The sequence below is a fragment of the Temnothorax longispinosus genome, chromosome 11 (assembly GCF_030848805.1).
Source record: "Temnothorax longispinosus isolate EJ_2023e chromosome 11, Tlon_JGU_v1, whole genome shotgun sequence".
Lineage (NCBI taxonomy): Eukaryota > Metazoa > Arthropoda > Insecta > Hymenoptera > Formicidae > Temnothorax > Temnothorax longispinosus.
Window position 1 is genome coordinate 16,615,890 of NC_092368.1, and position 11,493 is coordinate 16,627,382.

Consider the following 11,493-nt stretch of genomic DNA (forward strand, 5'->3'; position numbering starts at 1 on the left):
TTAATAATTTAAATTATATTAATTTTGTGTGTGTGTGTGTTGTGTGTGTGTGCGTGCGTGCGTGCGTATCTACATTTTTAGGCGACAGAAGACACAAATAAGGAATAAATTGCGGTTAAAATGGAAGACAATTAGTTGCTTTATTATGGAAATTTACAAATCATAAGCTTACTTCTCCCAGAGCTATTACTAATTTAAGGCCGAATTACTTTGGAGCACAACGAACAATGTTATAACACTGTGGAAGATGAATGAGTCCCTTGTAATAAAAATCAGTGATATAAACTTGTAAGTCAAGATTGCAAAAATACATTTTTCTAATCGCGCAATCTAATTTTTAAGATCAAGGGTTCGCTTAGAAATGATTGACTTTCTTCCCGATAAAGCAACTTCCTTTTATTCTGCTAGCTTCCTTCTCTCTCTAAAATCTATTTCCTTTTTATCAGTAATATATATATATTTATATATATGTATGTAATCTTCAATCTTTTTTATTATCATTTTTCTCTATTTTCTATATTGTTCCAGCTATATTTCTGCATTTTTTTTATGTTTATAAAGAGAAATTTAAAACGTGAAATAAACGGAATAAAATAAATTTTATATTATTCCATCTTAGATAGACGTTCAAACTTGAGGAAGATAAAATAAAAATTACAGCTCCAAAAAAACTATTTCAACAATGACACAGCGTCCTTTTAATTCTACTATCGAACAATCACAAATAGCTGAAGCTCAAAAAATCCGCGATAGGGAGATGCGCGGAATTCGGTCGACCAATTTTATCCAATGCTATTCTGATCGTAAAAACAAAGACAAAATACAGAAAATTAAATACATAAATGACATTATACAAGATTTGGAACGTTATGGGCCAGCTGGTTTGATACATATCGCCGTTCTGAGTAGCATAATCGAAAGACCCATCAAAATATGGAATGCTAATGGAAGTTTAAACAAAATAATCGGCAGAAGAAAAACGGGACATCATGTAGACATAGAATATCATGCGACCGAAGGAGTTATAGGTAAGCTCTTAATTAAATAGTTTCCAAATGAACCAGTTTCCAAGTTTATGATTTCTAAGGTTTTTTATGGTGTATTTCAAAACGGTTTCACCTTTTTAGTCTAGTTTAGAATAAAACTGGAAAGCGGTAGAGAGAAAAATAATATACCTTCATGTCCCGGTACAACTTACGTTAAACTTTGTATCTTAATGCCTCATTCTTCTCACTTAACAACTCGGTCTAAATATAAAATTTTCATCATGGGTTATTTCTGTAACATATCATGCCCGACTTTAACATATTGTGGACGCGTAGATAATTAAATAACTTAACATACTTCACGGTAAAATATATAAACTATTAACTATATCTTATTGTTCACATCCGTCGCTACTCGTAGAAAAAGAAAAATTACATATATGCATAGTTTTTTAAATATATTAAGACCATGTTTACACATCACTTTCTATCTCGGGTGACCAAGTATGTGGTGAACAGATTTTGTAAAGTACCTGCTAGAAAATTTGTCAACAAAGAAGCTAAATATTTGAAATAGGATTTATCGCGTATGTACTGTTGTCGATTTTATATTGGCGGAAATATAGCAAAATTTATCAATAAAATGTAGCAATAAATTAGTAGTAAAGATCAAGGAAATCTGCAACACAGATTCATGTATAGATTAACGACGATTATCCAATTTTTTATCGCTAAAATGCCATTCGTATTATATTTGCAAGCTCTACCAAAACTTAATGCGAACGTGATCGATATCAATCTGCTGTAATTTTACTCGAATGTTTTGCATGCTTCATTTTGTTCATAACTTTTTAATGAGCAATGAGAGGTAATTAAAATCTTTTTGAAGATTATTCATGATTTCAACAATCTGTGTCAAAGATATTGGAGTTTGAAGCAAATTGAATCCCCTTTTCTATAGTTTTATCATACAGTTTAATACGATATTTATTTAAAGCAGAAGATAAAAACCATCTTTTCCTTATGAAACCAGCCACTCCATTTCCTTTTTTCTCTTACACTACAATATACGCACATAATTGAAATTTATAAAACCGACATTTTACATACAAAAATTTCATATACATTTTATCCTATTTCCCGCCCAAACTTTCCTAATCCTTCTCTAGGCCATTGGACCTTAAAAGGTGGCAAAGATCCAAACAATGTTATCACTGATTTAAACAGCTGTCTCTTTTCGGTGATCGGCTTTCAAATTGGGCAGGATCCATTAAAACTTCGTAAATGGACGGTGCTAAAACTGAAGAACAACTTTCAAAATTTGGCCAAATGGATAGACAAGGTCAAGTTGAAGAGAAACGACAAGATGATCTTGATGATTGGCGGGGCTCAATACAGTGGTACAGAGCCTGCCCATGCTAAAACGATCCTGAACAGATCAGAAAACAGAGAAAGTAATTGCTACAGAAAAGGTTATCTGGTTAAAGGTCATGCTAGAGGACACTCCATGAAGATCTGTTCAGAGAATGATCATTATCGAACAGTCGAGCAATATGCTAGACAGTATTCTGAAAACAAATCTGGTTTCCTATCACGAGAGGATCAAAACAAAGTCCTTCATCTGGCATTGAAAACAGACGAAGCTGAAGCAGCTATACGGAAGCTCAATAATGGTAGTACTAGTGAAACGATAAGTCTAACGGCTGAAACTTTAAAGGGCCAATGCACAGAATTCGAATTCGACTTCAAAATAAAAGTGTGGAATAATAAGGGAAATGAATATCCGTGCAGTTTACAAGATTTACAAGAAGTGAAATTAGTATTGGCTCATAAGAAAAACAAGATGACTTGGCGGCGCCATGATGTCTTCGTTATTACTTTTTTCCCTTTAGTGGAGAGTGTTAACGATAGATTGCAATACAAAGCAAAAGCATATCCGAGACGTCAGAGACATCGGAGACGTCCGAGACGTAAGTAAAGACTTAGGTAAAGTAGGAAACTTTAATATTGGTGAATAATACATTTCACGTGTTTATTAGTATACTTATTATGATTTTAGATTAATTCTGAATAAATGTACATATTTTTCAGTTTACGATTAAAATAAAAAAAGAAACTAAAAATATGGTAATTTTCTCGAAAATTATATAATGAAAAAAAGAAGCGAGGTCCTTTCAACCCCAGTGTATCTACGTATGCGAAAAATACGTATGTAGGTGTGTATACCTAGGGTTAAGTAATGGTGAAAAACAAAAGTTTAAAAAAGAAGGCGAAAAAATTAAGTTACAAAAAAAGAAAAAAATTTATTTCAGAACTTATTAAAAACTTCATTTAACTATTCTATACACTTCCTATGCTTTACTTATCTTTTATTTCCATTTTCAAATTTTGAATATACACATATTTTCGAGAATAATTATTTCAAGAAAATATAACTAGCACGGACTTTATCTCTATTCTTTGAATGTACTCGTAATAACAAAAGAATACTAAATAACAGAGTTTTGTAATGACTAATGTCCTGCGCCGAATTATCTAGGGTGTTCAGCAAATTCTCAATTATGGTAATAATAATTCTGATTTCTGCTTCACAAATGTCCAAGTGGTTGACGATCTCGTGCAGCCAAGGAAGCATGCCATATCCTCGTGTGAGAAGTAAGGATGCTTTAGGAATTCTGGTAGTAGAGGCGACGACTTCCAAAATTAATTTCTAGAAGAAAAAAATAAAAAAATGACTAGTTTACATCGATAAAGTTTATTAATTTATATCAAATAGATAATATGAAAATTGTATACAGCAATAAAGAAATGTTTTCAGATTATATGAACAGATCATATCTACTCGGTTTGTTTTATTAATACATGTAGAAAACGACCAATTAAATATCAAGATTGCTTCTTGATTTTTATTGTAATTGAATTGTTATTCAATACAATCAAATTTCCTTATTTTTACCCCATCCAGTCAAACAAATTCTCCATTTTTAGCCTTTTCTCACAATCCTCGTTCTTGTTCCAAAAGTTTATATACAAAATAAAAACATCATTGTATTGACGATGCTAATAATAAGCAAGATTCAGATGTATATAGATTTCTTTCTTTTAAATTGCTTTCTTACTTTATGTGTTTATGTGATTATGTAAACATGTATAAAGTAGTAAAAAAGCACCACAAATAAAACTGTTAAAAATCTGACTATTTAGAGAATTAAAAGAATGTGAAGGTATTAAATTAAGGGCATGGAGAATAAGAATGTTCAACTGTATAATATGAAACAAAGGATTGGCTCACCTTGGTCTTGGTATCCGACAGTGCGCAAGTGTGAAAATCTAGGAGAATTTTAAACAACACGCATTTCAGGGCCACATTTACATCGTTTTCCTCCTTCATGCCGTCCCGGATGTTCTCCAAGATCCAATGCCGATGCGCGTTGTGCTCCACATGCGAGCTATGCAACAACTGCAGCAATTCCGGTATGGTATTTAGGTCCAGCGCGGTTTTGGCCATTAGGAAGGTGTGCAAGGGCGAATAAAGTGGGTGCAGAGGTTGACTGGCGATCAGTGAGGCCCTAGCTAGGAAGGTAGTCATTAGGCAACTCAGCCGGACATCCTTCAATGGACAATTTAAGGAAGCGATTCCATTTCGCATAGCATCAATTAAACGCATCCACAATAACTTTTCTTTAGACCTGGTAAATAAGAAAATTTAGATCGTTTTTTTATCAAATCTTTTTTGTCGAAATATGGATTTGTTATAGAGATCTAAAAAATATACTTCTAATTTATATGGCAATTGATGGGAAAAAGATATCTGCCCTTTTAATATAAAGTTTGAAGAGAACCTCCAAATTGTAAATTGCATTAATTTACAAAAAAGTAGAACATAAAAGAAAGACCAATAATAATCAAAGAAAACTAAACCAATTAAATTTAAAATTTGACATTAAAATAACTTGACAATAAATAAGTAATTAAATTACTGATAAATGGACTAAATTAGAAATTATGACAAATAATAAAGTTCCATATTGTAAAAGACCTATTATTTATCATAACGCAATCTAGCCGTTTTAATCTCTCGCTTAATTACTAAAATTGCTATTGTACTTAGATGCTTCCAAATGAAAGTAGTATCTAGAGATGATGGTATATGCTGTCATCCGAATATCGCTTGAATCACTGCAACATGTAGCAAGCACTAACGCTAATGCACCACTCTGGCTTATTTTGTGACACGCGACAATATTATTTTCTGCTAATAGGGTACACAGTAACGGCAGATAAAATGCTGGATCATATACATTACTATTCTCATGTAACTCATCACTCTGCAAAAAAAAACAATAGAATTTTTAATTAATCTCCAAAGAAAAACGACAAATATCTAAGCGATATCAAGTCCTACGAGGTATCTAATTCTCGCCTTTTCCTTGCTGGCAGCTTATACAAAAATTTGATTTTTTATTTTTTATTTTTAAAAAAGGTTTATAAAGTAGAGATCGAATATCTCATACTAAAAATTTGTCTAAAATTTTGATATCGTTCTTGAAAAAATATTCGGTTTATTTACCTTTATTGCTCTGTGTATGGGATAATTTTTTATAGTCTCGTTGACAATGTCCTTATTGAACAAGTTAAAGATCTCGGAAGTGGAAGGTTGCCTCCACAGAGCAGTATCCGTCTCTCCCTTTACGCTGTAACGTGTTGCTGCGGCGCTTCCCCATAAGTACGGCCAGTACTGTTGGAGCTTAACATTATGAGTTTCATAATACTGAAGAATCTGGAAGAATTAGATATTATAACTTCAATATTCCTTCAACGACGCGCGATAATCGTGATTCTTACCTGCAAAATGCGCTGATCAACGTGACAAAGGGTGGCATTGTAAGCCGCAAGATAAAGAGGCACGTGCGAGGCAGTCATTACAGAGTGATTCTTTCGAGTGAGTATTCTCAGTAATTCGACCAGGTCGCCTGAAATGTCACGAAATGTCATCAAAGATTAAACTTATTTATGTAACGATAAATTCCTGCAAGATTTTAATACTTTATAGAGTCGCGAATCAAGACTGATTTTTAAATGACACAATTAGAATTTGTATCACTGGAGAAAAATATCAATTTTTTTGGTCGAATAAGCATATTTCCACGTGTTCCCTCTTGATGATAGAACACGCGCGGGCAAGCTCACCTTTAACAGCGGATGACCCAAGCATAATATTAACAAACTCCGAATGGGACGTCGTCATTTCGAATAGCGTCTTCATATATTCATCGTCAACATTATCTCCATAAGCGATATCACATAAATTGCTCAGGGTTTTCAATACGTTCGATTGAGTCTCCTCGTCCTTAGCGTCTTTCAGACCTAATTTTAAGGAAAACCTAGTAAATTGCGGCCACGAATAACTCTTGCTCAGCGAACTGAAGACAAAATTATCTTCAGTCTTTTTCAAACGAATCACCGCGCTGTTCAGTTTCTCACATAAAACTTTGATTTTCTCCATGTTCTTCGACTCCTTCTTCAATGTCGAAGTCATTATGTGCAACAATACCTTTATCAGATCCATTAAAGATTTCTCTTTAGCCGTTATCAAACTTTCGTACTTCTTATATACGCTTTCCAGCAATTGCACGAAACAAACGGACACCATATCCAGTTTGTCGCCGTTCTGGGAAATGTTGTTGCAAATTTTCTCACACAGGACAAGATCGAAAGTGCTTTCGATGAGATAGACGATCGCTGCCGCGTTTTCTTCGATCCAGGAAACGGGATTTTGTGGCTCGGTCATATACGCGGCGATGTCGCTGCCGTAACGCTCGCGAAGACTTTGAAGAAACTTTTCATTCCATTTGTATTTTAAATTGCTGTTCAGTATTGGAAACACAATGTCTTGCTTCACGTTCTCCTTGAGAAAGTATTTCACCAGCGATGGAATAAGTCTGGTATTCTTGGTGATCAAGGTCGTTATCAGCTGGATCGTGGACGCGTTAATACTTTTTGTTAGCAACAATGCAAAAGTATTGGTACTGACACCGGAAACATTATGCGGAGAGATGGATAAATACTTTGCCAAGGCTTGCTCCCACCTTTCCACGTGATTTATCTTACTGGACTTCAGGTAAACCAAGTGTAAGCTAAACTTTTCTACGAACTGCTCGTTCATCGTGTCACGCAGTCTTGACTCCTTGCTGCAATACATGTCCAACAATACCGGAACGACGTGTCCGAATATAGACAGATTTTCTTTATCGCTCGAAATAAATACAATCTTCTGCAACTTCATCAAGGCACACAACAAGCTCGCGATATCCATCGTTCCCAGCTGCAATATTTTCAATAAATCAATGGCAATATCATAATTATTACTGCAGGCTTTCAACGGATTCCTTTCAATAATATTCCTCAATTGCGTGAGAAACTTGTCTTTAAACGCGAAAAAAATATAGATCCCTGCATCATTATATTTGTACAAATTCAAAACAGACTCACAGACTTTCAGGATAGTTTCAGTGATCATATATTCCATCGAATCCTTCGAAGTTTCTTCACAAAATGGCGAGAAATAATGCAATAAAATAGGATGAGTGAAGATACATCTTGCATTTTCTTCAAGTGTTGCTACGTTATTTTGATTCAATTCGTCAGATTGTCGAATGCTTAATAAAAACGCAAGCATAAGTTTGCAATTTTCGTTTTGGGTTTGTCGTAAGATTTTAGACTGTGCTAACTGTGCTAAATAAAATACAGTCATTTTCAACAACGTCTTGACATCGTACAAAGATAAGGAGTACTTAATAGTAACTTCCTTGCCGTTGTATTTAAAACAATATGTCGAATGACCATCGTTAAATAATTTAGAAAATTCAATCAAGTCCATCTTGGAATCTGCCAACAGTATACTACTCAGTTTATGCAATAATCTTAAAGACGGCAACTTATCCTTCAAGGAAATAGGTTGTTTGTTACTTGACCAACTTTGCAAGTATTTATAAACTGGCAGGTTAATCAAATCTGTTGCCATATAAACCAGCAGATCCGGCACGACTTGACAATGTAGAGTATGGACCGTTACATAGGATAAATAAGCCAAGATCGTGGGGGTGCAATTTTTCTCATTTATCTTTTGCAGCGCACAGCATAAAAGTGGTGACACTGCCGTGCACGCTTGCATTCTGCAATGCTCTCTCTTCTCTTTACCGAAATTATTAAAAAGAGTGCCAATCACCTCATTAGTTTTCTTTATATCAGAATTAGTAAATTCATTCATTGAAGGTGATATTATTGTAGATGAAATTTTATTCGGCTGACCTTTGTTAAAAGGAAAGTTCTTTAGATTTACCTTATCAAGTAACCGATTAATCGCATCCTCTATCTCCTTTGTATCAAAGTTGGTCACTTGCTCGTTCCTCTGTGTTACACACTTAACAAGTTTAGTATCTTTCGAATTTTCTTGTTTAAATTTATAAAAGCTATCATCAATTGTATCATCCTTCTTCTCGTCAAAACTAAATTTTCCGTTAATTAAAGATAAACCTACTGTAGATAATTCTTCTTGGCAGAGACTAATTTTGTCAGTTTTATCAAACAGTTCATTAATTATATCCTCCGCCGTTTTGACGTTGAGATTAGATATCTGATCGTTTATTACTCCTTCCGCTTGCGTTATGATATTTATATACTTGTCAATGTGTTTAATGGCGCTTTTCAGGACAGACATGAACCACTGCGTCAACTGCTCATTCTCTTTGGAATCCGCGACTACTGAAAAGCCATTGATCCAAATATCTAGTTGATCTTCACAGGTTTCAAACAAACCCGTTGCGTTTAGCAGTTTTCTAGTAGCATTGTAGCTGTCCGGTGACGGATCTTTTTGACGAATCAGAGATATCAAGAAGACAAGAGCTTCCTTGAAGGCCTTTTCTTTTGGCGCAAAAATGGAAGAGTCCAAGGCAAGCAGGAACTGTATTGTCTTGACTTTCATGCAATTTACTTTCTCTATCTTGGTGATTTCTCCATCGTCTCCATCATCTTGGAGGCTATTTAAATTCGATAGCAACAAACTCGGCTGTAAATTTGTCGAGATATCTAATAACTCTGGACATATATCTTGATACAAATGAAGAACGCTCAAGATAACATCAAGATGATCCACTAATTCTGGATCCTGAATGCTTTCTGCGTTTTCTGAAGCCTTTATGTTAGTGTCATTTTCAAAAGCTCGGTTCCACATTCGTAAGATAGTTTCCAAGGTGGGGATAGTCCTTAAAATAAAATCTGTTATTTGATTTTGAACTATGGATGTTTTATAGAACTCTTTTGCAGCTAAAGAAATAGCTTTCAGCTGATTAGCAATTATTAGAAGAAGAGATAAAGCTTCGTGTCTAACAGAAAGACTATCGTGATCTAATCCTGGTAAGATAGCGACTTTTACAATCGTGCTTGGAACCGCCAGAGAAAGTAATGCACTTATCAAATTGTTCGCTTTCAGTTCCGCGGCGCAAGTTTTGATGCAACTAACTGGATCGACTGATTTTACTATCTGCGAAAAGAACATATGATAAGTCAAACTGAAAAGACAGTGCACAAAACAATAATCAATTTAGCAGCACACCTGGAAGCATCTCTCACCTTCCCTATAAATTTGAGAAGACAATTCCATTTGGGTGACACTCTGGGTTCAAGAAACGGTTTGATGGCATTATATTGCGAACGAATAAGATCTGGGCAGGCACCCATTATCCTAACAATCAGATCTGATGGCTTTTCATGTTCCCAAGGCTTCTCCAAGTTCTGAAGGACTGTATGTACCAGTTGATTGTGCTTATTTCGCGAACCACCCAATGTTCGGTCATGGAAAATAACTCCATAACGATGTGACGTTAACAAAGTGATTAAGAACTCATGAACTATGTCACTAACGACCTAAATTAAGCGGAAAGAATAAAGAAGAAAAGTAATAACAAGAAATTCAATAGCCGTAAATTAATATCGTAAAAGATTATTAAAAAGTTTATTTTTCACAATACTGCTCCTCAATTAAAGAATATATACTTTAATTTGCTTTTGTCAGAATGTCAGAATTACTTCAATAAATCAATATGTAAAATTGTTCTTCATATACATTTTAATATCAAATAAATTTTTATTCTTCTTGTTATAAAAAGACTGATATTGCAATTAAACTAATTCTTGACATAAAATCATATTGTAAATAATAACTTTATAATTATTAGAATAAACATCGTAATTTATAATAAAGAGATAGTGACAATTACCTCTTTGTCCGCTCGAAAGTTCTCGCTCTCATCAAAAGTGTGAGTTTTGTTTTTGGGCCAGTTGTTCGGGCCTTTCCAATTGTACAACGATATCAGATTCAACACAGCAGGTATGGAAAATACGTGCATCTTTGTCGTTTTACTTACGCCAGTATTCTCCAGCACGTACGTCTTCACAGTGGTGAGAACCAAGGTGACGACTTCTTTCGTGTCGTACAGCAAATCTGAGAAGATGCAGCAGAGCATATTACGCTTGTCCAAGAGCGTTCTGATCACCAGCGTGTTCCCCTCCACGAGGAAGGCAAGAACAAAGTGAATGAAGCACGTTCGAACACTTTGAGAATCCGTGGGCTTGGTGTGTTGCGCTAGGCTCTCTAACGTTTGCTGCTGCAGCGACAAATGGATGAGCAGCTCCTTGGATAGGCTGCTGTCCAAGGACGCTATCGCCGCTAGCAGCCTCAGCACCACCTTACGCTGCTTACTGCTCTGAGTCGAAAGCATGGAGTGCACGACAGACATGTATGAGTTCAACAGATGACGACAAGCTTCTATCGCGCTACTGTGGTGCTGTGGGCACTCCGTCAAAATCCTACAACCAGAAAAATGTCCTTGAATGAAGTAAAGGTGTGAATTCTCATGCGCGTTGCATCAATATACGTGCCTAATGAGTAAAATATGGATCGCAGAGAAGACAATAGTAGCATTGGCAGTACTCTTCTTGTCGGATGACTCCAACAGCCTCAGAACTTCGAGAACGCTGCCGCCGGCGAGCAGGTACTCCGCCGCAAGATCCCTCTCCTTGTTCTCGTTGCATATCGTCACGAACTTCCTCAACACAGTCAAGTCGGCGGAGGTGGAAAAAAGCGTTCTCAGAGATTGTCCATTAAATATATCCTGCCTGTCGTTGCAAGCAGCCTCGTCCTTCGCGTCATTTTTATCAGAATATACGTTTTCTCGTGCTACGTCACGTTCAGGTTCAGGTACCTCCTCGAGAGAGCCGTTGATCTTTGCCTTTTTCGTCGACGTTTCATCCTCGTTTCTCGAGGTCCGCTTGCGTGCCTTCTTCTTCGGCTTACTAGCCGAATCCATTCTCATGTGTTTACTTGTGTTTATCCGCGCACGTGCTTTATGGGCGCCGCCATACTTTCCCGACCATTCCCGACTTTCCGCCTCGAACTGCCTCGAAGCTCACTAGCAAGGCCGGTCACGTGGCTACGAAAAGCCAATCA

At 35.8% G+C, this 11,493-nt stretch overlaps 1 protein-coding gene across 2 annotated transcripts; it reads right to left on the bottom strand.

Annotated features, from left to right (window-relative positions):
- Positions 1–119: 119 nt before the first annotated feature.
- Positions 120–11,433, bottom strand: LOC139821795 (nucleolar pre-ribosomal-associated protein 1). Of its 2 annotated transcripts, XM_071793129.1 has the most exons (10): positions 10,926–11,432; positions 10,265–10,853; positions 9,618–9,911; positions 8,329–9,528; positions 6,177–7,311; positions 5,832–5,959; positions 5,557–5,766; positions 5,094–5,314; positions 4,279–4,675; positions 120–3,696 (listed from the first exon to the last, which is right to left on the bottom strand). In XM_071793129.1, the coding sequence occupies exons 1-10, from the start codon at positions 11,357–11,359 to the stop codon at positions 3,403–3,405; spliced, it is 4,902 nt and encodes a 1,633-aa protein (XP_071649230.1). In that variant the 5' UTR covers positions 11,360–11,432; the 3' UTR covers positions 120–3,402. The 2 variants fall into 2 exon arrangements, with proteins under 2 accessions (XP_071649230.1, XP_071649229.1); XM_071793128.1 differs by having other exon boundaries at positions 6,177–9,528; positions 10,926–11,433.
- Between the last annotated feature and the right edge of the window lie 60 nt (positions 11,434–11,493).

Bases quoted from the DNA above. Each gene is read 5' to 3' on its own strand.
- LOC139821795 (XM_071793128.1), bottom strand. From the start codon at position 11,359: ATGAGAATGGATTCGGCTAGTAAGCCGAAGAAGAAGGCACGCAAGCGG. The intron at 5,315-5,556 runs GTAAATAAACCG...TTTTTTTTGCAG, and splicing joins CCATACACAGAGCAATAAAG to AGTGATGAGTTACATGAGAA. The intron at 3,697-4,278 runs GTGAGCCAATCC...TTTTTCTTCTAG, and splicing joins TGTCGGATACCAAGACCAAG to AAATTAATTTTGGAAGTCGT.